The sequence below is a fragment of the Aedes aegypti genome, chromosome 1 (assembly GCF_002204515.2).
Source record: "Aedes aegypti strain LVP_AGWG chromosome 1, AaegL5.0 Primary Assembly, whole genome shotgun sequence".
Classification (NCBI taxonomy): Eukaryota; Metazoa; Arthropoda; class Insecta; order Diptera; family Culicidae; genus Aedes; species Aedes aegypti.
The window spans coordinates 50,921,278-50,947,634 of record NC_035107.1 but is presented as its reverse complement, the minus strand read 5'-3'; the positions used below and the strand labels follow the sequence as shown (position 1 = coordinate 50,947,634).

Here is a 26,357-nt window from a genome sequence, read left to right as displayed (position 1 = left end):
TCAGTCTAGTCCTCACCTAATTTATGAAAATCCTAAAGATTTTCCTTGAAGAATTTTGTAGGATTTCTAGAAATCTAGAATTAAGAGTATCTAAAACTTACATGTACTGTAAGAAGAAAATTACTTAAGGGGTCATTAGAGAACATTTTGCTGAATATAGAGACTTTAGATACTTTTCACTAAAAATAGAGGGATTTTTAAGAGACCAAGTCACTGAAAAGAAATCTGCTATCGAGCCTTGTAAGTAAGATTTTTCTTCTACCAAGATGATACTTACTTTTGTCATGTTCAATTTTATGGAAAGCCCAATGCTCCAGAATCCTCGACTCCGGCAGCTTCAGATGCTTGGCAATCTGAATCGCTAGCGCGTAGTGCTTTCGGAAGATCAGCCGATCCAATATGACCAACGGCTGCAAATGATTGAATCTGAAAATAGATCAAAAATTGTGTCATTGCATTCCGACAAAACTGTTCCTCCAGCATTTCAACTCACTGCCTCAGCGTCAGCGGCATCCCGACGATCGGTTCCCGCAGCGCATTCAGCACTCTCAGCACCCGGCACATCTCGATGTACCCGTCCGGGTTGTATCCCGGCAGGAAACTCTTCCCAAAGTGAGCCGCCCGAATCAGACTCTTCTGGGTGTGCGAATCAAACTCCTGTCCGGCTGCATCCACACATTCGCCCACAGCCGACGCCAACCGGTCCTGAATCAGGCACAGGAACTCGTCCGACTTGTGACTGCGCTTCTGAAATTCCATGTGAGCCTCGAATAGGAAACTGGCCGGCTCGGAGATTGTGATTCCGAAAATTTTGCTCGTGCATTGCGGCACTCGCTGAAAGAGCTCGTGAGAAGTGTTGGTCAATACCCGGACCACGTCCATTTCCGGGATTAACACCGTTCGCGAATCGTACGTATAGATGTTGGAATCACCGGTCATTCCGATGACCTGAACCATAGAGGCGTAGCTAACGATTACGGCCTGACGGTCTGGATGGGGATCTTCATCGCAGCACCAGCCAATCTGCTGCGGACGTTCAGTTCGACCGGTAGCAAATTCGCAATATTTGGTGCGAAGATCTGCAGATCCCAGCCAAATGGCCCCGGTATTGGTGTAGATTGCCAAATGGCGATGATTGAAGGAAACTGCCATGGCAATTATGCTGCTGTATTCGCTCTTCATGCTCAGGGTATGAGTTGTCGGAGCACTGTCGCCGTGGCGCGCTAGGATGACGTCCGTTCCCCGAGCTAAAAGGCAGCACGTGTTCCGTTCTTTAGAAACTAACTCCCAGCAGGTCAGATCGCTGCAAAAGAATCCATCATTAGCATTACACAATTTCCAGGACCGATTCTATAACATTCCCCAAATACCCAGAATATAAATCCTCAGAATGTACCATTTCCAAGAAAACGCAGGTAACCATATGTCGTATATCGGGTCCAAACCAAAGACAAATTAAAGACCTCCATGTCCCTTGCAGTTGCCCAAAATTTTATGGCTCATAAGGTAATCTAGAATGCCGTGAAAAGTGTACTGCGATCTGTCAAACTTGGGTACCTTTTGTACTACCGAGGGACGAAATGTAGTACTAGAAGTGGTACCCAAGCTGAGCCCGAGTGTGACGGACCTGTCCAAACCCTTACATACGGCTGATGTAGTGCTATTTAACAGCTTATTTGCATTATATTAATCGGGTCTACCCCGTTTGGCATAATGCCATTTGGCATAATGCCGTTTGGCATACAGTCGTTTGGCATAACAGTCGTTTGGCATAATAGTCATTTGGCATAATGGTCGTTTGGCATAATTTGAAAAAGGATGATACTGCAGTGGTACAGTAATATGCCGTACCATAAGATGCGTCATCAAATTCCATGTTCCTTTTTTTTCAAATGACATGGAATAACTTAGGCGTTGGATATATTTTTGTTAAGGTGAAGATGAATCGAAGCCAAACTTCCAATTTTCAAGAGCACGGATCTAGAGAACCGAACACCCATTTGAGCTGAAAACTTAATGAATTGGTCACCACCAGCTAGTGATCAATCGATTAAGTTTTCAGCCTGAACGGATGTTCGGTTCTTCAAATCCGTGCTCTTGAAAATTTGAGGTTTGGCTTCGATTCACCTTCACCTTAAAAATGCACCATAATATCCCGGGCTTAATGACCCCGGAAGTCATATATGATGAAATTCCAAAAGAGCTTTATTGTATATTGGTTTCCTTGAAAAATGATGATTAGAAGTATGTCCTATCACTAACTGACAACGGAATGTACGATCGTGAGCAGTTTATACACACCCCTTTGCTTAATGGAAGGAATTTGATCAAATTCAATGTTTTTCACAATTATGCCAAACGGCTATTATGCCAAATGGCGATTATGCCAAACGACCGTTATGCCAAATGGCATTATGCCAAACAGCTATTATGCCAAACGACTATATGCCAAACGGCATTATGCCATACGGCATTATGCCAAACGGAGTAGACCCATATTAATCGTATATCAACATTTTGGCCCAATATATGGCTTATTGGTTTCAGGGAGAAACCATTGATAAATTTTCAAAGAGATCTAGGTATACTAAAATTGCTCAAAGAATACCTAAGAGAAATCTAGGAATCATCTGTTGTGGATTTGAATACTATCCTATAGCAGCAACTGGAGAAATCTGCGAAAGAGTAGAACATCTCTGGATAAATTCTTGCGATATTCTGTAAAAATTACTACTGGTACTAGCATTGAAGTGCTTAAGGATTTTCTGGAACAAATTCTGGAGAAATTCCTCCAAGCATCCCTTGAAAAATTGCTGGACGAATTCCTGCGAAAGTTGGTGTAGGAATACCATAGGAAACTTCTGGAGGAATTCCTGAAAGTATTGCAAAATATATCTCTGGAGAAATCGTTAGAAGAATTACTGACGCTTTTGCTTCAGAAATCTGAGAATAAATTCCTGAGGAATTTGTAAAATAGTCGTTTAAAAGTCTCTTATGGAACCTCTAGATCATGATTTAGTGCAAGCACGAATAATTAAGTGACTTCTTGGCAATACGACCCCACTGGACATAGACTGCTTCTCAGCTGAGTGTTCTCATGATCACTTTTAGTTATTAACTGAGAGCTTTCTTTGCTAAAATTGCAATTTGGCATTTGAATATTATGTGACAAATACGATGATACTCTATGTCCTAGGAATTTAAGGAAATTTCCATTACGAAGAGATACTGGGCCGACCGGGGATTAAACCTAAATACCTTAGCATGACTTTGCTTTATAGCTGCAGATTTTACCTAGAGGCTGAGGAAAGCCCCATTTAAGACTATTTTGTAAGAAACCTTCCATTAAGAATAGACTTTTTAGAGACGGATTCAAAAAGTGACCAGATCAATAAAAAGACACCGTCTACCAGCCCTGATATCGATTTCTGGGGAATGGTTTTCGGGGCAATGGTTTCCAGAGCAATGTTACAGAATCGTACAAACCTAGTGAGTGACAACAGTTCCGACAGGGGCCTCAACTTCGGATCCATCACGCTATTCACGATGTAGATCTTCCAGCTGGCCGTCAGCACCGCAATTCCCGTGCCCGAACTGGAAGCGAAAATCTTCGCATCCTGCACGTCCGTCACGTCCGCTCCCATGCTGAACTTGTGTAAAAAGTTTCCGAACATGTCGTAGCGCCACACGGATCCATCCGCCTGGACAACGAGGAATTCTTCCGCATCGGACCAACCCATGCAGATCAGGTTCCCACTGTTCCCGTTATCCCACTGAAAATAGAAATTGGAATTAAATTTCTTCGAAAGTTCGTTGCAAACATGACTCTCTTACATTGATCGTCGAAATCAGCCGGCCGGAACAGTTAAAAATCCGGATGACGGGTTTGGTCGATTCGCCACCGGACAGCTTAAGAAACTGCTTCGTATCCTTTACCAGCGCTATCGGGCCACCATACGGAGCGGCGTGAACCGTCATGTGCTCCAGATTGATACTGGCGGGCCAGTCCATGGTGTAGAGATCGATTTTCCTGTGATCCGGAAGAGGGAATCAAAATCGATGAGGGAACATCCGTCGACGATGATGATGAGTCATTATTTTGCATTTGGGAAAATAAAACACGTTACCTGTACGAGTTGCCATGGCCTAGCGAGAACCAATCACCGGTGTTGTAAAGTAGCGACATCCCGGAACAGGTTCAGGAGAACTATTCAACGGAACGTGTTCAGTTGAACCGGCAAATTACGAAAACACTACTTTAAATTTCTTCTTTCTTCTTTCTTCTTCTCGCTTTGGCGCAGACCTATCGGTCCATTTCAGCCAAGTCTTGTTTTGCATTTTGACATCATCGTATGTCATTTTTTTTAACGAAAAGGCGAATAAGCAAGTCAAATATATTTGATTTCAGTACCGGGAGTATGTTCTGACCAAACGTCAATTTAAGTTTATTTATTTATTGGAATTCAGTTAACAAAACGGATTTAATATTCAAACACTAACTTTTATTTCTCTAATGAATTCAGCTATCTGGGTAATTTTATCAGTATTATTTTCAGCTAGAATAAGTGTAATGTCTGTAAATTGTGATAGTATTGGATATTTTTGTCTAACTGATTGAAATTTAGGGCAGTGGTGCAAAATATGTGTTAAGTTTTCTGTTACATTACATTGCTCACATTTATCTGATTCAATAAGTTTCCAACTATGTAATCTATCTTTTGTTGCTGTATGTCCTGATCTTAATCTAGATAATATTATAGTCAAGTCTGTGGGTAAGTTAGAATTGTAAAACCATGGCTTAGAAGTTACGTCTTGTAGAATTTGAAAATGTTGCTTACCTTTCTCTGTAGAAATAGTCTTGTATCTTTGATTCCAAATACAGTAGTTTTCTTTCTTAACGTTTAGTAAAAGGTCGCTTTTAGTTACTTTCAGATCGTCTATCTTATTCAAATTCGTTCCTAGTTTTGCTGCCAAGTCTGCTCTTTCATTTCCTAGAAGTCCAACATGTCCTGGGATCCATTGTATTATTATTTCGCCGTTATATAGATTAACTTTATGGAAAATTTCGTTGATTAAATAATTCTCTGTGGGTTCAATATTCTTTAATAATTCGGTTGCGCTTTTCGAATCTGTTAATATCACTGGATATTTAATATTCTTCTCAAGGATATGTTCAATTGCCCTCAGTATCGCAGATAGTTCAGCATTCATTATGGTGAATTGCGTTTTAAGTCTACCGCTGTATGACGTTTTTTCATTACTATCATAAAAACCGTATCCAGTTCTGTCTTGTATTTTAGATCCATCAGTGTATATAAGATATTTATTTGTATATTGTGATCGAATTACTTCTAGTACCATTTGCTTTTGTACCTTGTTTGTAATATTCTTTTTTGTTAAATTCTTTATTTCTGATTTAATTACTAAATTTTTGATAGGGTTGAATGGTTTAGGTTTGGCTAGCTGTAGTAAATGGAAATTGTTAATGTTAGCTATGTTTTCTAAGTATGAACAGTGTTTTGGTGTTTCTTCTAATCCTATCATTTTATTTAGAATGGGAACTATTGGAGTGTTATTATGGTAAATATTTTTTGATATTTCTTTGAAAGCTAAATATTCTGCTCTTTCCTTTAACGGTAGTTCTCCTGTTTCGGCTAAAATAACATGATTCGGTGTAGATTTTAAGTATCTCATTGCCGTTCTAATATACAAGTGTTGGATAGTTTCTAGCTTTGTAAATGATGTTTTTGACGTTCCTGCTGATATTGTAAGTCCATAGTCAAGATGGGGTTGAACAATCGTTTTTGCGATTTTAAGAGCAGTTTCCGGATGTGCTCCGTTTTTCTTTTTTGTTATCATTTTTAATATATTTATTTTTCGTTTAGCTTTTGTAGTAGAGTATTCCACCTGTTTATTGAAATTTAATCTGTGATCTAGAATTATTCCTAAAAATTTGTGAAAGGGATTTATTTCTATTGGTATATTATTTATTGTGATTCTTGTAGTGGGGTGAAATTTATTTGTAAAAATTACTGTTGCACATTTGTCGGGGTTTACTTGCATTCCTAAACTATTAAATATATTTAAAATTTGGTTTAAAAAAGTATTCATTTTCTCTTCTGCCTCAGGTATTGTTTTCGCCTTAACTACACAGCAAAAAATTATGTAATCTGCATCGATGTAATTCATGTCGATGTATAAAAACTTCTATGTAACCACTAATTTCATATGCAATATAGCATCTTTTTGGTGTTATATTACATCGCCTTGAAATTACACTAAAACAACATTACCATTTTGCATTACATTGAATTTGTGTAATAATCACATTGAAACTAAACAAATATTACACGGAAACAGATGCAACCAAGTCGTTCCAACATATTCGAGTGATATTATACACAATTTCGATGTCATTTTGCATCCAACACCAATGCAATGATACATCTCGCAACACTGCCCATACTTTGTTTTGGTCGGTTGCTTAAGATGGCCGCCGTGGCAGAAGTTCGCGATCGCGAAGTCTTTGTGCGGATTAATCGTCGCGATAATCTTGGGAATCTTAAGTTTTCAAAGTATTATACAAGTGCGCTTGTGTCCGACAACTTAATAAAAGTTTTGTAACCGATTTTGTAGTATGGTGAAATAAAAATTTAACGGCCCATCAGCAAGCGGAGCCAACTCCCAGGACAATTGCAATTTCCTCATGGCAAGTGGCTCACAGCGAAAGAGTGTTCAGCCAAACAGCGATTGCCGTCGACCAGCAATAGTCGTGATCCTGACCACAATCCTCGGAATCCGGAAAGAGGATCATTGGGTGAGTGCTACAATCAGTCGCACCATAACAGTTTGGTTCCGGCGGCCTCCACATGTTGCGATGTAAATAACAGTCTTTCTTTTGTTCCAGAACCTGCTCCAGTATTACCACCGGATTTGCCTGTAGAATGAAGTGCCGTTCCTTCGGAGCCTCAAGCCTTCTTCGGATGGCACTGGAAAGCGGAGATTGTCATCAAATGGACCCAATTCATCCTGCTGTCCATGGGTGGAAAAAATCCAAAACTCCTGCCTCCACGAATACACGACATGCAATCGATGAAGCAGATCAGCCGCAAAATACAATGCAACCGAGTGGTAGGTACTTCTAATCCGGGAGCACTCGATCTAGCATTGGAACGGCGACTACAGTTAAACGGGTAACTATAAAATTTAATACAGTTTCTCCATAAAGATTAGTTTATCTCTTAACCCCTAAGTTTACCTTTTTGAATAAGCCAGCATGTTTGGGCTCATATCTCACACGTTTTTTTTTATCAAAGACCAGATGATGATCAACGACCAATAATTCAAAAATACATTGTGAGTTTATAGAAGATTGATTGATAGATAGATTGGCCGTAGCGATACACTCGCAGCTAATCAGCAAGATCATGCTGAGGTTGATGGGTTCGAATCTCGTTGGTAGAGAGTTATTTCGAGTTGGAAATTTTCTTCAATTTCCAGGTCACAGAGTATCTTCGTGTCTTCCATATGCAGGGTGTTGATCCATACGGGAAAAACTAAAAAAAATCGGAAAATTGTAGAACACACCGGGAAAAAGCATTTAAAAATTTCGCCAAGGGATGCACGACTGAGTTGCTAGAGAGATAGATAACGGTAGCAAGATTTTTTATGAAATGCTTCAGGAATCGCTATGATTATTGACCAGCTACTTGGAAGTTCTTAGGAAATCACTAAAAAAAATAGTGCATATCAAGTGTGACTTTAAGTGGATTCTAAAGAAAAGTAGTTTTGGCGACCCATGAAAAATTGCTTGTTAGTTATTTCAATATGTTAATCCTGTCTAAAATCGGTTATTCGATATTTTTACAACTTTTTGCGCTAGACGCAAGATAAAACATTTGTGTTGGAATGTGAAAAATGTATATTGGTACCGAATAACATGTATGTTAATGATAAAGGTTTAGGGTTCCATTCACCGCTCATCCTAAGTATGAAGTCCTATATTAGTCATTGCAACTGGCCCTCACCACAAGGGAGCCCAATAACGGCCGCAAAGTAGAAAAAAAGAAAAAGAAGAAATCCCATATACAGCACTAGTAAGAAATCAATTCCTTTCATTAGCTGGTTGTTGTCTTTGTACTATAGTATGACAACATATTGAACCGAGACAGTTAAGAAGCATTTTTCAATCTACCATAATAAAATCATTGTGAAACTCATATTTACCGCCTTGAACAGTCTAGAATTATTTTTTATAAATAATGTATAATATAAAATCATATTTTGGTATACTAATACATGCTGATAACTTTTATTGCGAAAATTCGTTCAGACTTTTCAAAATAAATCTAAGAGCAGTGAATGGAGCATGAGCGATGAATGGCGTCCTTACGGTACTCTTCACACTTTGAGATTCGTCACAAATATTCTCCAACCACTCTTTTGTATTCACAAATTATTCAGATTTCTTAAAACAATCAGAATCTTAAATCAATCCCATTGAACTGAAATATTATGTCATAACTTTTATGTATTCATCAATTATTCTGATATTATCTTGGAATTTTCCGTAACCTTTCATCAGTTAGATTCGACACAAATATTCTTCAATATCGCCTTTATGATCATAAGTAAATCTAAATTAATCTCAGTTTTTTTCGGAATCTTCAAACAATCCCGTTTGACTTTAATATTCTCTCATAACTTTTTGTATATCTAAATTGTTCAAAAAAAAAATCTCAGAATTCTCTAGTTTTTTTCCCGTAGCTTTGAAATGTTTTTTTTTTTTTGCAAATATTCTCCAATGATGAAAAAACCCTAACAAAATTTTGGATGAATATTTATTTGGGAAAATAAGAATTATTGGAAAAAATTTCGAAGAAACGAAAATCTGGAAAAAAATATCTTAGGAAAATTCATGGAAAATCACTGGAAAATTGTATGGGTAATGACTTGAAAAATGCTTGAACAATGAAGAATTTTTGGAGCAATTACGGAAATACCTTTATGAAAATTCCCGGCTAAATTCTTGAAGGTATCCTCAACGAAAATCTTGAAAAAAGATAAATCCGTGAAGGAACTATTGAATTGACTCCTGGAGAAATCTTCGGGATAAACCTAAAGGAAACTGTAAGCAGATGCTTGAGTTAGTTTCTAAAACAAAATAATATATAGTGTAATAATTGGCGTAATATCGCATGGAATCTCCGAAAAAAATTTAAAATGTCCTCAGAGACATACTCTTATAGATTTCACAGAAGAAATATCTACAGTAATTTAGAGCCAAAAACAAGGGGTGGATCACTATTCCAGTGTACATTTAATGTGCATCAATCTACATCAAATGCATTTTTCTTTCATTAACATCAACTTATCCATGACGCCCCCGTATCATCATAACAACACGTTGTTTGGCAGGAAAACATGAAAGGTTTTTAGTTTCATATATAACAATGTTGATCCTCTCCCCTGTCCTTCGATTCAGGAAGGGGTATAGGCGCGTTCTGCCAATTCGGTCGTGGCAGATTTCTTGTGTGAACAAGTTTCAACATGGACGTTCTAAAGTGCCAGAATGAAGTGTTGTGCTTGTGGTGAGCACTTGAAGATGGGATAGAAGGTCATTACTTCACGTTCACGCTTTACTTTTACTTCTGTAAAAATTCAATACAATAATCGTGCCTGAGCTTAACTATTTAATTAACAGTTGCAAATACAATAGTCGATCTGAGCTTACTAACATGCCGCCGCGTTAATTTTATCATAATGATCTTTTACCTACAGTGCTGTTCTGAATAATAGCAGCGCATGTCAATTTTCATACAAAATGCTCAACTTTGACATGCTGTAGTTTTGTTCCCTTTCAAGCAATCGAGCTGAAATTTTCTCCACAGAACTACAAATATGATCAATTTTGTAACTACAAAATTTCAGTTTTTTCTGAGTCCCTGCCGAAAAGTGAGACACTAGGTGAAATTGTTCGAAAAAATAGCAGTTTTTCATTTCAAAATTTTTCTTCTACAAATATTTTAAACATTTTCGGTTTAGGTGTAGGTTTGATAAGTAGGAGGAGATTGTTCCAATGGCAAGTGAGATACAATTTAAAACTATAATGTCAAGCCAAAATTCAAAATTTTAAAACTGCTATTTTTTCGAACAATTTCACCTAGTATCTCACTTTCCGGCAGGGACTTAGAAAATTTTGAAATTTTGTGTTTACAAAATTGGGCATATTTGTAGTTCTGTGGAGAAAATTTCAACTCGATTGCTTGAAAGGGAAAAAAACTACAGCATGTCAAAGTTGAGCATTTTGTATGAAAATCGACATGCGCTGCTATTATTCAGAACAGCACTGTACATCCGTCGAACCATTCTAAATGGCCGTTGTGAGAATATCACCAAGAACTTCTCACATGCAATAAAGTTGGATAGTCCTACAATGTATAATTTTCGCTTTTTCGGATAAATTTCTTGTGGTTTATAATCAGTTTCAGGGATTGTTATCAAGGGAATGCAAAGAGCGAATTTTGTATGACTTCAATGTTTTTATTTCTTTGTTTTTAGTATCATTCTAAACATTACATTAATTTCTTATATCTAGGTGTTCTGTGTTATAAGACAGCACTATCATCCTAATTTGGTAAAACAAATTTAAGATTGTATTGACATATTGTTAACAACATATTACATTTCATTTGCCGTAGCAGTTCAGATTTTTTACAGGTGAGTTGATTTCACCTGCTTATGAGAGAAAAACACGTTTTCAATTTACTTAACCTAACTTAACCTAAACATATAACGCATTAATCGTGGCAATAGAAGATTGTAACGATTTTTGCCTGAAATTATTAATAATTTTATTTGACATTTGTTCAAATGTTTCAACGTTGGATATTCTATTTAACTCATTTGTACTATACCAGGGAGGAAGCTTCAGAATCATTTTCAAAATTTTATTTTGAATCCTCTGCAGAGCTTTCTTCCTGGTATTACAACAGCTAGTCCATATTGGTACAGCATACAACATGGCTGGCCTGAAAATTTGTTTGAATATCAAAAGCTTGTTCTTAAGACAAAGTTTTGATTTTCTATTAATAAAGGGATAGAGACATTTTACATATTTATTACATTTGGCTTGAATGCCCTCAATGTGATTTTTGAAAGTTAAATTCTTATCTAGCATGAGCCCTAGATACTTAACTTCATCTGACCAATTTATTGGAACCCCTCTCATCGTGACAACTTGCCTACTTGTTTCAAATAAAGAGCTTTTGGTTTGTGTGGGAATATTATTAGTTGAGTTTTGGAAGCATTAGGAGAAATCTTCCATTTTTGCAAGTATGAAGAAAAAATATCCAAACTTTTTTGCAATCGACTACAGATAACACGCAGGCTTCGTCCTTTGGCGGAGAGGCCTGTGTCATCCGCAAACAAAGTTTTTTGACTTCCCTGAGGTAAGTCAGGTAAGTCAGATGAGAAAATATTGTATAATATTGGTCCTAAAATGCTGCCTTGAAGAACACCAGCTCTTACAGGGAGTCTTTCAGACCTGGAGTTCTGATAATTAACCTGAAGTGTACGATTTGACAGATAATTTTGAATTACTCTAGCAATGTATGCTGAAAAATTAAAGTTAAAGTTGTCGAATGCTTTTTCTATGTCTAGAAGAGCAAGACCAGTAGAACAGCCTTCAGATTTGTTGGAACTGATCAAATTTGTTACACGTAAAAGTTGATGAGTGGTCGAATGTCCATGGCGGAATCCGAACTGTTCATTGACAAAAATTGAATTTTTAATTGATGTGGGCCATCATTCTGTTCAAAATGACCTTTTCAAAAAGTTTACTGATAGAGGAAAGCAAACTGATTGGACGATAGCTAGAAGCTTCTGCAGGATTTTTGTCTGGTTTTAAAATTGGAACAACCTTAGCATTTTTTCATTTGTCAGGAAAATATGCTAATTGAAAATATTTGTTAAATATATCAACTAAAAATGATAAGCTTTCTGGTAGTTTCGTGATGATGATGTAGAAAATTCCATCATCGCCAGGAGCTTTCATATTTTTGATTTTTTAATAATAGTTCTCTCTTCTTCCAAATCAGTCTCCCAAGAATTTTCGAAAACGTTCTCTTGATTGAGAATAGTAGTAGCTTGGTTTTCAATTGGAGTAATAAGTCCTAAATTAAAATTGTGCGCGCTTTCAAACTGCATAGCATGTTTTTAAGCTTTTTCACAATTAGTTAGTAATAATTTGTTTTCCTCTTTCAATGTCGGTATTGGCTTCTGAGGTTTTTTCAAAATTTTAGATAATTTCCAAAAGGGCTTAGAGCCAGGGTCCATTTCAGAAATCTTATTTTCAAAATTTTTGTTTCTTAATTGTGCAAAACGTTTCTTGCAAATCCTGTCATATAATTCTCATAGCAGGATCGCGAATGCGTTGAAATTGTCTTCTCCTTACGTTTTTAAGGTCAAGAGTTTAAGATCATCGTCTATAATCATGGATTCAAATTTTACTTCACATTTTGGAATTGAAATGCTCCTGGCTTCAACAATGGAATATGTTAAAGTTTCAAGAGCATTGTCAATATCAAGTTTTGTTTGTAAAGAAATGTTAACATCAAGATTAGAGTCAATATACGTTTCATATATATTCCAGTCGGCTCGAAAATAATTGAAAGTGGAACTGATAGGATTGACAGGGTGTCCATCCATCCGGGAAATCCGGGAAAACCCGGGACCGGGAAAAATACGGGAAATACCCGGGAATTTGGTGAACACCCCGGGAAAACAAAACATAAGACTACCGGTTTATTTAAATTTTAAGTACTATGGGGTAAAACTAGAATTTTTAACAAGGGGTGCACCACCGTCTGTATTTCGAACTTCGCATTATGATTATTTTTTGGTGAGGTGATAGAGAGATACTTAACGATTAGGATCCTTGAAAAAAATTTAAAGGGGTACTTAAGGATTTCTGAAAATGTTCTTGGCGAGATGCTTGTTCGATTTCCATTTGAAATCATGGCATATGAAATCTTTGCGGGAATCCTAACGAAAATCGAACCGATATTCGACCAGTATTTAAAATTTCTTTCTGAGAGATCACTGAAATGTTTATTAGTAGATTGCTAATAAGATTTTCAGTAGATTATAGAAAAGGTCCTTGGCTAATTTTGTTTTAAATTCTTAGAAGTTAATGTCCCTCTGACATTTGGATAAAAATATATTTTTCAATATTATCCGTTCAATGTTTTTCTCACAGGAGCTCTTTTTACTTAAAATTTCAATCACAAACCACATAGTAAATGTTCATTCAAACAGCATCAATGCTGATACATATTTTTTAAATAGCAGTTTCCTGAGAAAAATCATATTAATTAATTGTGAATTTAAGAAAAAAAACCTGACTTAATCCACCGATGGAGAGACTGAACCCTTCTTACATTTCCATACAGGTATGAGATAATTATTATTCATCATTCATTTGGAACCTTGTACCAGTACAGTGGGGATTCGCTCGTTGGGGTTCCGCTACATGGAATGACTCGATGATGGTTGGATGTTCGCTGGTTGGAAAATATTCCAACTAAAAGCACTCAAATGTCAACAGAAAATGTCAAACTGACTTTGACGTCTGAGTATCGTCGCTTTGAAGTCTCCATATATAGAACAAATGCGTATGTATATGTGCATTTTGTGGCGATTTGCTGTCCAGATGCGTTCGTGTGGAGCATTTTCACCAGCTGTCAGGCTTTCCTACTAACGGGTCGGATTCGCTAGATGGAAGGCAGTCGTGTTCCAACCAGCGAATCCCCGGTGTATAACTAAACTTTAGGATGTTGTGACTACGTTCTATCTGCCCTAATAGTTTAATGGTTTGCGAAAAAGTCCAGGAAACTGCACGTCAAAAGGCGGATATCGAACTTTATTAGTTTTCATACGCTTATTATCATAGTTTTGCCATCCTGTAAAATAATATCGAAAAATGAAAAATTGATGTCCTTAAATGATTTTGCCAGCGATTTTTTTAAGATTTATGTGCAGGTTTAAATTAATTAAAAAAAGGGGAATTTTAGAGATTTTTCAAAATAATGATTTTTATCTCTGTAATTTATAATTCGATTGCAATATGGTTGTGAATGATGTCCGAGCTTTCAATCGACGAAAAATGAGCTTAAATTGGATTAAAAATAGCTGAAATTGATCAAAATGTTAAAAAAATGAATATTTCAGAGAAATTTTTTTTCCAGTACTTTAGAAAATTCTTCCAATGATATCTCTGAAACTAGTAATCCGATTTTAATGAAAATTTGAAGGCTTATGATTGAATGTCAGAGCTTTCATTAGCCGATAAAAGAACTTAAATCGGTTCAAAAATGACTGAGATATCGATCAAAATGCAGACAGTTGAAAATATTAGAATATGCTTTTTCTAGTACTTCACGATACTGTTTGAATCATAACTCTGTAACGAAATGTCCGATCGCAATGAAATTCAATAGCGTTCTATGGGAATGTTGTAGCTTTCTTTTAGAGCTAAAAGTGTTTAAATCGGTTGACAAACGGCTGAGATAATTGAGTGACATTTTTTGTAACACACACACACACATACACACACGAACATGTGCTCAGTTCGTCGAGCTCTATCGATTGGTATATGAGACTTGGCCCTCCGGGCCTCGGATCAAAAGTCGGTTTTTCAAGCGATCTTTATACCCTTCTTATGGTTGTAAGAAAGGTAAAAAGGGGAATTTTAGAGATTTTTCAAAATAATGATTTTTATCTCTGTAATTTATAATTCGATTGCAATATGGTTGTGAATGATGTCCGAGCTTTCAATCGACGAAAAATGAGCTTAAATTGGATTAGAAATAGCTGAAAAATTGATCAAAATGTAAAAAAAATGAATATTTCAGAGAAATTTTTTTTCCAGTAGGGGGAGATCCCCCAGTACCGGACACTTAAGCCACTAAATTCATAATTCGAAAAATATTGGTATTATGAGCTCGTGTTACCCATTTATGATAAATATTATCATTTTTATAGTGTATAAAAATAAATTTGAAAATATAAATATGAATTTTTACATTGCATTTTGATGATGTATTTTAGTACCAAATTGATCGATCTTGAAACGTGGCACCCAATACCGGACACGATCTGAAAATGCGTCGAATTCTGTAAATTTGAACATCATTGAATGTGTTTACTGTAGGAATAGTATACAATTGCCAATTCAATGCATTTGCAACATTTACAAGAACAATTTGAGTTTTTCTTAGTTTACAAGATGTCCATCAAAATCCTCTTTCATATATGATGAAAAATATCACATTTTACGATGTTGTTCTGAATGTTCATTCTTCTTAATTTTATCGCATGTTTGATACCATGTTCGACGGAAACCATGAAAAATGAATGTATTTTGAGACACTGGTGCAATAATTACAAAGATAACATATAACAAATCAAGCTGTCCGAAACTGGGGGACAGGAGGTGCTTGACCCAAAATTGTAATTTGTCCGTATTTGGTTCAATTATGGTACAAAATACATTTATACTATCAAATTAGGATTATTTTCGAACATGCTTGCGTGATCCAAAGTATTTTTTCATATTCAAAACAATTACTAAGAAGGCTCAATATTAAGGCGATACGTCAATTTTTTTGAGATTTTCAAACTTTTCTACTTTTTTAAAAAGGCATGCATATTTCAAGGTTGTGTTATTCTACGCAAACATTAGTCTCCATAATAGCTTTCTTTCCTTCTAATACACCATCTTGATTGGACCATGATTTCTCAATATTTTGACTTTGTCCGGTATTGGGTGCTGTCCGGTACTGGGGGATCTCCCCCTACTTTAGAAAATTCTTCCAATGATATCTCTGAAACTAGTAATCCGATTTCAATGAAAATTTGAAGGCTTATGATTGAATGTCAGAGCTTTCATTAGCCGATAAAAGAACTTAAATCGGTTCAAAAATGGCTGAGATATCGATCAAAATGCAGACAGTTGAAAATATTAGAATATGCTTTTTCTAGTACTTCACGATACTGTTTGAATCATAACTCTGTAACGAAATGTCCGATCGCAATGAAATTCAATAGCGTTCTATGGGAATGTTGTAGCTTTCTTTTAGAGCTAAAAGTGTTTAAATCGTTTGACAAACGGCTGAGATAATTGAGTGACATTTTTTGTAACACACACACACACACATACACACGCACATACACACACACATACACACACACGGACATGTGCTCAGTTCGTCGAGCTCTATTGATTGGTATATGAGACTTGGCCCTCCGGGCCTCGGATCAAAAGTCGGTTTTTCAAGCGATCTTTATACCCTTCTTATGGTTGTAAGAAGGGTAAAAAACAGACGAATTTATATGATTTAAAATTGTTTTATTGAAAATTTACACTGAGATATTTTCTTGAGGAATGCGACATAATTTTGATTTTCCTCGGTGGATTTTTACTTATTGTACCCAAATCCTTGGGCAACTTGGCGCAACTCGCATACAGTTAACTGGATTTCTATTTGATCCCTTGTGAGATTTTAACATATTCCTGCAGCAGTACTTCTTGGGAAGATTCTTGAAGGTTATCTGACTAGCTTTTCTGATAGTTCCAGGTGAAATTCATCCCACGGTATACAATGGGCTATGAAACCCATTGGAAAGTGTCTTGAAATATTCACAGAAGCCGCCAAAATTGCTTGCTATATTCCTTACAATATCTTCCAAAAATTGCCTGGCAAAAATATCTTCACGAGTAGATCCATACAGAAGATCATAGAAGATATTATATGGAACGCAGACGTGATATGTGTGAGACCCTATCAAGGATATCTATTGATAAATGTAAAATTTTTCGAAGGATTTTCCTAAACCGCTAATTAGGTTCCTTGCCAAGGTGGAAATCACGAAGCATCTTACGCGTGTAAACCAACGCAAAACAAACAAGCCAGACTCGCAAACAAATTTGATGAGAGTAGGTTTGCACCCGCCTGCACGGGAGAACATACCAGGACAAATATTAAAATGTTCGTGAACATTTACTCGCGTGCAACTAAACAGGGTGAGATTTATTATGGTTTTGACAGACAAATCAAGTGTACATCCATCAAATCGACAGTAAACTACAAGTTTGTAATAAAAGTCCCTTGAAGTCTAGAAAGCTCAGTGGCCTTTTCTACCAAAAGCCCAATTGACTTCGAACAGCTCCGAATACGTACACGAAAAGATTTATCATCGACAGATTACAGCACTCGCGAGTAGACTAATCCTTTGTGAGATCTATTTAGATATGCTGGGAAAAACGAAAAAGAATATGTTTTTGTAATTGTAGTTAATTGAATATGATCCTTTTTCTGATCTGCATTTAAGTCACCTTATACTAAAAACCAATCAAATCGTTTTTATTTGTTTAACAAAAAATGATTTCTACAATTTTTGTTTGCAGGGGTCCGCGGATATTTGTAGAACTTGAAAGGGGCCACAGCTCCAAAAAGATTGGGAACTACTGGCCTAGACGGTTCTTATAAGGCCTCTGACGAGATTTTGTATAGATTTCTGCAGATTGACAGCGAATTCTTTCAATAATCCAAAACAAATGTCATGGCTAGTTCTTTGATGAATAAATAAATAAAGAGATCCTTTAGGTATTCTTGTAAAGTATTTGACTAGATTATTAATATGTTCATTGAATCTTTTGAAGATTACTTGGAAGATGCAATCTTGGATTCATGTGATAAGTTTTAGCCAGCTGCATAGGAGAACAATAACATGTATTTGGAAATATTGTTTTTGTTAAAAGATCTTTTCTTGGATCCAACATGAGATTCATCACAGATCCATCATTTCTCCATAAATCAGGCATAAGCCATGTCTAACGCATAATTCTTAAGGCATTCTTAGAAGGTAATAGGTTGGCTATTGAACTTAGCCCTTTTGTGAAAGTTTAGATGCACAAGTATATTATTCCATAATTTCTCTGAACTTCCTACGAGTTCCAGGGGGTAACGGTGTTTTAGATATTTCAGCAAATCAGCATTGTTTTTTTCATAAGGGCCTATCTGCATTCATCGATTTCTCTTCATCGTTGTTTCCTTTGCGTTATTACAGAAAACTGATTCTGTTGTCGTAGGATGAAGAATCACTATATCTTCTTCATTAATAAGAAATATTGCAGATTTATTTTAGCAAAGTTATTAGCGGAAGAGAGGATCGATGAAGATGTGCAGAAATATTTTAAATCTTTTTGTCCATAACCCTTTTAAAATGTAAACCGTTTTTTTTTTTAATTGTATTAAAATTAATTCATAAATAAATTAGATCATGTCCGAACTATCTTGTGATCCTATGCGACTTAACTTATGATAACAAATGTATATTTGACAGCTGCTACGGATTGATTCGGCTTACTTCGTACAAGTGTACGGGACGAAACAAAATGTTCAAATGAACTCAGAAAAAAATGTTTTATGCGAGGAAACCTATCAATCTGATTAGTTTATCCACGGTGTTTTGCGGGTTTGATGTAATTAGTAAGAATACACGAGATGTAACGTGAACTTTCATGCGATATCTGGTTGTCTGGGTAGAAATGTAACAGGGACATGATCAGAATCAAAATATGTACAATGTTTGTAATTTAAAGACATGGCGTTACTTGTAAGAAAAATGTATAAACAAATACATAATATATCATTTTGAAACATATTTTGAATACCCCAAGTTTGGGAGACAACCCTTATATTTGTCTCTAATCTGTAGTTTAATGCAAGTTTGAAAAAATCTTGAAAGACTAACTACAATGGGGTTTCTGCAAGTCACATTTATATTAGAAATTTATGCATGTATGATAATAAAATACTCTGAAATATCTCTTGACTCAGATTCTTTATTTTACAAAGTCCAATGAAACAGCCGTTAGTTAGATGTTCTTCACTTTCATCTATGCCAGTCTCCTGATAAAAAAAAATTGGTGGTTTTTCAATAATGAGTTCATGCAGTTTTCAGTAAATATGTATTACTCAGTGTATTATTTGTTATTTAAGACCAACCGAATTTCTTTTTCCATTTTTTAAAAGTCTAAAAATGAACAAGCCATCAAATTTGGATAATCTATGAACAAAATACCGTCCATCTTGCTTATTTCAAACCGTTAGTACAGTACAAATTTGAGGTCGATAGATTTATTTAAAATGTTCAATCTTTCAATTTGATGATTACCTTGTAAAATTTTTGACTCTAACAACGTGCCCCCTTCAAGTATGGTGACAATTTGTGTCTGTGGAGTTCATGAAAACTGCCAGAGAAATTTCAAGAGAAACTACTATTAAAATAATTTTCTAGACTAATTTCAAAGAAAAAATCCAGTAGAATCTACTATATTAATTGTTAGGAAAATCTTTTTTAATTATAACTTTTATTATAAAGGGTTGCCAGAGAGTTTACTACTAAAAAGAAATTTTCAAACCAATTCCTGGAACATTTTAATATTATTGATGCCCTGAAACTATTTTGAAAAGCGTTGATGTGGAAGTCCTTTTTGAATCACACCTCGTCAAATTTCACTTCGTGATGAGATGTAATGGCTGTAATCATGTGAATCTAAATGTTATTATGTGTACAGATTTAATTTATTTTAATCGTTCAAATGTCAAACTTATATAATATTGTTGCGTAATAAAATTGTGTCTTATTCAGAATAGTAAGATCTTTAGAGCAAGCTACAAAAATCTAGAAGTTTTTAATCACTATAAACAACTCAATTTTCTCAGGATTTGTACAATATCTTCTTATGCAAAAGTTGAGCGATTTCATTCGTATTACAAAAATTCCTCAAAATGAAATTCCTAAATTGGTTTCAAAGAAATATTATGAAAAAAAAGCATTTGCATGAGAACGAACATTGTACAAGTGCTTCTTAAGAATTCTAAAAAGGGGGGACGGACCTGCTGTAGTGGTTAGAACACACTCCTCTCACGCCGAGGACCTGGGATTGAATCCCATCCCCAAAATAGTCACTAAAAATTTCAGTGACGTTTTCCTTCGGAAGGGAAGTAAAGTCGTTGGTCCCGAGATGAACTAGCCCAGGGCTAAAAATCTCGTTAATAAAGATATGAAAAAAAAAAGAATTCTAAAAGTCTAAAGGTTAAGCAATTTCATAAGACATTACAATCAGAAGGAAATCTTAGAGGAATTTCATGAAAAAGTTTTACATGAAATTTTATGTTTTTTTTCTGTTAAAAAACATTTGCAGGATATCCAGGTCTTCTTATGATTTTATTCAAAGGCGTTTTTATAAAGTACATATTACAATAATCATAAAGAAATATTGGAGGAAATTCATAAATAAGTTTTGAGAAATTATATAAAACTTTTGGGAAAAAAAGATAAAACTTCAAAGAGTTCCTTCTGGAAGAATTAAAACAACTCCTTTGCTTGGAAATACCAGCCAGAGAATTGGCTTGTTTAGGAGTACCTAGTTTTTTACATATTATAAGGGCCCATTCACAAATTTCATATAGCTGAAGGGGGTGGGTGGGAATCCTCAAAATGTTACGGTACATACAAAATTCGAAAACTGTTCATACAAAAAGCGTTACGAGGGGATGGGTGGGTGTCAAAAACGACTATTTTTGGCGTAATGAAATTTGTGAATAGACCCTAATTCTATGTTAAAAATTGAGCCGAAACTTAATGTTTCATAATTGTCAGTGTTCTGAAAATATTTTTTAAACACGTTTGAAGTTAATATGGAAATTGCGTTTGCATCATCCCTCGGCGAATTTTCTACGGAATGAGCTGTCATGAAAATTGAAATGTCATTGAGTATAAAGATTATAATTTTCATTAATCATTAATCTATATTATGTGTTAATTAAGATATTGAATAGCAATAAAATTGTGTTATATGTACTTAGAAAAATGTGCTTTTTCGATCTTTTTTTTTTATTTTTTTTTTACTTATCTCGTTTATTTGGCAGGCTCGGGCGCCGTATGGCATAACAGAGCCGAAATCTTTTCTTTTTGTTTACATTATATACATTTTGAAATTTGTATTTATTTTAAAAACTATGTTAGTTTGGGAAAGTTTTAAGGTTAGGGAATACATTTGTACATCAGGAAAGGAAAGGATTTTTCGGGATATCTTAAGCTACTTAGACTACTATGCTGATGAAGCTTGAAGGGACAGGATGTCCAGATCTGTAACGAGTCTAAACAAAAACGGTTTATGGGAGACACGACGAGAAGAGGACAATTTGAAGGGGAAAAAGAAAGACAGGGAACGAACGACAATCAAACTCGGACATTGATACGCTTCAAAAACAGATAGATAAAATTCATATATTCTAAATCAAGGCCCGCCAACACTTCCCTGACAGGCTTCTGCTGTTTTCCTCGGATCCGGAGAGTTTCAGTCAGTTCAGATCTGATGCCACGATGTTCACTGCATCCCCACACAACATGCTCGATATCCTGGTAAGCCACGCCGCAAACACAGAGATTGCTTTCTGAGAGCCCAATACGGTGGGTATGCGCGCTTAACGAATAGTGATTGGACATAAGCCGACACATGACACGAATGAAATCACGGCTCATGCCCAACCCCTTAAACCATGGTTTTTTCGACACCTGTGGAAATATGGAATGCAGCCATCTACCCATTTCTCCGTCTCTCCATTTCTGTTGCCAGCTGATCAAGGTCTCCCGACGGGCCAATGCAAAAAATTCATCGAAGGCGATTTGACGCTCGTAAACATCGCCTTCTTTAGCGCCTACCTTAGCCAGAGAGTCCGCTTTCTCATTGCCCGGAATGGAGCAATGGGAAGGGACCCAAGCTAGGGTAATAGTGTAAGAGCGATTTGACAAAGCACTCAATGCTTGGCGTATTTTATTCGGGAAGTACGCTGAGTGCTTCACCGGCTTCATTGACCGCAGAGCCTCCAGAGAGCTTAGACTGTCGGAAAAAATGAAGAAGTGCTCGGGTGGGAGAGAACTGATATACTCTAAGGCGTAATGTATAGCTGCTAGCTCAGCAACATATACAGAACATGGCTTTTGAAGCATGAAGGAGGCGCTATGAAAAACGTTGTAAACACCGAAACCAGTGATATCATCCATTTTTGACCCATCAGTGAAGAACTGCCGGTTCTCGCTGACATGCCCGAATTTACTTGCAAACATGGGAGGGATAAACTTTGAACGAAAGTGATCTGGTATACCATGGATATCTTGCTTCATGGACAAATCAAATACTACAGAGGAACAGTCGAAGTCTAGGAAGTTATCACGATTGGTGTTAACCGAAGATGGGCTAACCTCCAGCGTCATGTACCAGTAGTACACACTCATGAAACGAGTTTGCGGGTTATGTTCAAGCAGCTTTTCGTAGTTGTCAATAACCAATGGATTGAGAACCTCACAACGGATGAGGAACCTGAGTGTTAACTCCGCGAAACGATCTGTCAGAGGCTGTACTCCTGCAAGTACCTCTAAACTCATTGTGTGAGTCGAGTTCATGCAACCTAGCGCGATGCGAAGACAACGGTACTGAATCCGCTGTATCTTCAGCATATGTGTTTTCGCCGCGGATTGAAAACAAAAGCTACCGTACTCCAAGACCGACAAGATGGTTGTTTGGTACAGCTTGATCAGATCTTCCGGATGGGCTCCCCACCATGTTCCGGTTATAGTTCGCATGAAGTTGATTCGTTTTTGGCATTTCTGTGTCAGATACGCAATGTGTTTTCCCCAGGTGCATTTGGCGTCGAACCAGACCCCAAGATATTTAGAAGATAAGCTATGAGTGATTGTTTTACCCATGAGTGTAAGCGGAAACTTGGCAGGTTTGTGTTTCTTTGAAAAGACAACCATCTCAGTTTTCTCCGCAGAGAATTCGATACCCAGCTTTAAGGCCCAAGTAGACAAATTGTCCAGAGTATCTTGTAAGGGTCCTTGTAGTTCGGCTGCTGTTGGTCCTGTGACAGAAACAACACAGTCGTCTGCAAGCTGTCTTAACGAGCAATTTTCCATGAGACAGTCATCAATGTCTCTCACATAAAAATTATAAAGAAGGGGACTCAGACATGAGCCCTGTGGTAGACCCATGTAGCTAATTCGTGAAACTGACAAGTTGCCATGAGTAAAACTCATATGCTTCTCGGACAACAAATTGTACAAAAAATTGTTCAAAATTGATGAAAGGCCACTTGCGTGGAGTTTGTCTGAAAGAACATCAACACAAACTGAGTCAAAAGTTTTTTCGATCTAGCTACGAAAATCTGTGATTTTTTAATTGCTAAACAAACTGAAAAGAAAAAAAAACGTATGGATGGATTCCAAAAGAATCGCTTGACAGGATTAAAACATAACTCCTCTATTATATTATGGAGAAAACTCAAAAGCAATTAATAAAGAAATTCTAAATGCTCAATTCATTCTATGTGGAACAATTCCATGAAGAACTTTTAGATAAATTCCAGAAGAAACTTTTGCTGGATTTATCAAAAACTGGTAATTTAATGGAACTATAGTAACTATAGGTTCGAATTACATAATTAAATCCAGAAAAAAACACTGGATGAATAACAGAAATGTTTCATAAATTAATATTCATATAAATTCAATTTGATAAAAGTACGCTAAAAATACATGAGAAACTCTTGGAACATCTAGAGACGTTTCTAAAGGAATTGCGGGAAAAAGTCAAAAGCAAGTCTTGTGGAAAATATTGCAGGAATTCTATAATGTCAGGAAAATATCCTCATGTAGTTTTATAAGAAACTCATGGAAAAAATACAATAATCTCCCAAAAAAAGCTATAAGGTATTCCTTTATGATGATCTTTATGATAAAAGCAACTCTTTAAGTAATACCAATAAAAAAACTGAGGTGGTTTATTATATTGCGTTTTTGCATAGGGGCATATGTTTATGGGCCATAATAACACCAGTATCTTCACACTTTCAAATGATTTTAGAACATTTAAAATATTTTTAATTTCAAAGCTTTTATGATCCATGCGAGAAGACTGAGTATTTCTGGAGTAACGTTTGCGTCTTCTTAAAACATTGGAAGTTGTTAGAAATTTGTGGTAAAAACTAAAGATTTCTAGGAATTTTTGACAGTTTTTAAAAATATTAAAATTATTTTTAAATTATCAAGAAAACTAAAAAAAAATTAAAAATTGCTTAGTTATTTATTTTTTCTCTATTTTGTTTTGCTGTTTTAATATAATTTAATATTGTTTCGAATATAATTATTTGATTGATTTGTCAATGGTTCTACCGTCAATGTTGTTAGACATAAAATTATAACTATAATTGTGCTACCATTAAAAATAAAAGCATTAAGGAATTCCTTAAGCTACATGAATTTCAGAAGAAGCAATCTTCGCAGAACTTGAAGATGAATGTAGTAGAATTCCCGAAGCGCTTTTTAAGAGAAAATTAACCTAAAATAGATTTCAACCAAATGTCCAGAAGATAAATCCCTTGCGAATTATCTGCAAGTATTTCTAAACAAGGAATCTGTTTCTAGGATTTTCAGTGCACCAGGAGAATTTTTAAATTTACCAGAGGGTTTCCTGAAGCGGGTTTGTTGAATCTTTGCATCTAAGATTTCCCCAAAGCAAAAACAATGAAAACTCATATTTCCGTTAAATATTTGAATAGAAATTCCGTTTAAAATACTACCTCAAATGTTCATTATATATCGATCCGTTGTAGTATACTTAAATTATATATATTTATGTATAATTCAATAATATATTCTTTTGTTATTTTTTTTTTAGATCGGCACGAAAAACTTGAACGAGCTTTACGATTCATTTCACTCTTGGCTGGAAGAAACTAATCACTACCTGAAGTGCCTGCAGGCTTGATTTTAATCTCTGTCCACTGCGGGTTCTCGGACTATCACATGAAGTGCTCCAGTCGTTATGCTGCATTATTTCAAAGTTTTTGAAGCAATAAAAATGGAATAAATAATGTAAACTTATTGTATTTTGTTTGAAACATATCTTATCTTACCACCATAAAATTCCCTTTAATGGTTGATTAAATTGCTTAAATCGATTCCAAAAATTATAAGACTCAATAACTTAGTCTGTGGGTAAAACCCAATTTAACATCATAACCATTATTTAAAAGCGAAAAAAGATTAAAAAGCAATTTAATCAACCATTGAGAAGAATTTGTGATCGCTTTTTTTTCGTACGGGGAATTTGCGATCGCTATGATTACATAGATTTTATATTACATCGCATCGATTACATCGTATTTTGTACGTTGAATATATTACATCGGAAAAATTACATCGGTCGCTTTCATTACACCAATAGCCCGCGAGTACGTCGGGCTGTGTAATATTACACAACCGAGGGAACGACTTGGTTGCAGCAGTTTCGATGTAATATTCAACAACTTTTTTTGCTGTGTATAGCAGTGAAATCATCTGCAAATTGAAAGAAAATCTTATCTTCTCCTGATAACGTATGTAATTCCATAGTATAAATATTAAATAACACAGGTGATAAAGGACAACCTTGAGGAAGTCCTTTGTTAGTAGTTCTTATTATCTTTGTTCCATTAGCTAGTGTTAGGATGACTTTTCTTTTACTAAGATAATGGTATATCCAATTGATTATTTCGGGGGGAGTCTGTATATTGTTAAGGATTTCTAATAATTTCTCAATGTTGACGTTATCAAAGGCTTTAGATAAATCTAAAAAGGTTGCTATTACTATTTCTTTTTCTCTTTTAGCTTCTTTAATATGAGATATTAATGCGTTAACACAGTTTACTGCTGACATTTTTTGTTTGAATCCAAATGAATATTCCGGTAATAATTGTTCTTCCATTAGAAAATTTGTTAAATGTTTTTTTACCACAAAATTAATTAGTTTAAGGAAAACACAAAGCATGGAAATTGGCCTATATGATTCTGCTTTTAGAGGGTCTTTGTTGGGTTTTAAAATGGGAACTATTTTTATCTCTCTCCAGTCTTCAGGAATATCGTATGATTTTAGAACTACGTTAAGCATATCTGTTACTTTAATTATTAATGATGAATTTAGATTTTTAAGGATGTGAAATGATATACCATCAGTTCCAGGAGCTGAATTATCTTTCTTGGAATGTATAATTTTGTGTACTTCTGAAATTGAAATGTTAGTTGTGAATGTATTTGGGGATTGATTATAGTTTAAAGTTTGAATTATTTCTGGAAAATTTATATCAACAAATTTGTTAGCTAAGTTTGCATCATTCAGTAAGTGATTATTGTTTTTGGTGGGAAAACCTCCTCCAATTCGTTTTATTATATTCCATAGTTCTTTACAG

General features: G+C 35.5%; 1 protein-coding gene and 1 long non-coding RNA gene across 5 annotated transcripts in view; one reads left to right on the top strand and one right to left on the bottom strand.

The window, feature by feature from the left end:
- Positions 1–26,357, bottom strand: part of LOC5573512 (vacuolar protein sorting-associated protein 16 homolog) — a 42,839-nt gene that overhangs the window by 13,399 nt on the left and 3,083 nt on the right. For both annotated transcript variants that reach the window (XR_002501025.1, XM_001660865.2), the window contains exons 2-6: positions 4,128–4,264; positions 3,835–4,030; positions 3,487–3,773; positions 494–1,303; positions 278–426 (exon numbers count right to left, since the gene is read on the bottom strand). Coding sequence is in view for 1 of the 2 variants with exons in the window: in XM_001660865.2 (XP_001660915.1) it covers positions 278–426; positions 494–1,303; positions 3,487–3,773; positions 3,835–4,030; positions 4,128–4,186 (1,501 nt within the window). In the remaining variant the exon portion in view is untranslated. The remainder of the gene's footprint in view (positions 1–277; positions 427–493; positions 1,304–3,486; positions 3,774–3,834; positions 4,031–4,127; positions 4,265–26,357) is intronic.
- On the top strand, positions 6,440–25,010 carry LOC110677249. Of its 3 annotated transcripts, XR_002501070.1 has the most exons (4): positions 6,443–6,575; positions 6,637–6,817; positions 6,908–7,193; positions 24,809–25,010. It is a non-coding gene; the product is annotated as an uncharacterized LOC110677249 (long non-coding RNA). The 3 variants fall into 3 exon arrangements; XR_002501082.1 differs by having other exon boundaries at positions 6,440–6,817; positions 6,891–7,193; XR_002501058.1 differs by having other exon boundaries at positions 6,458–6,817.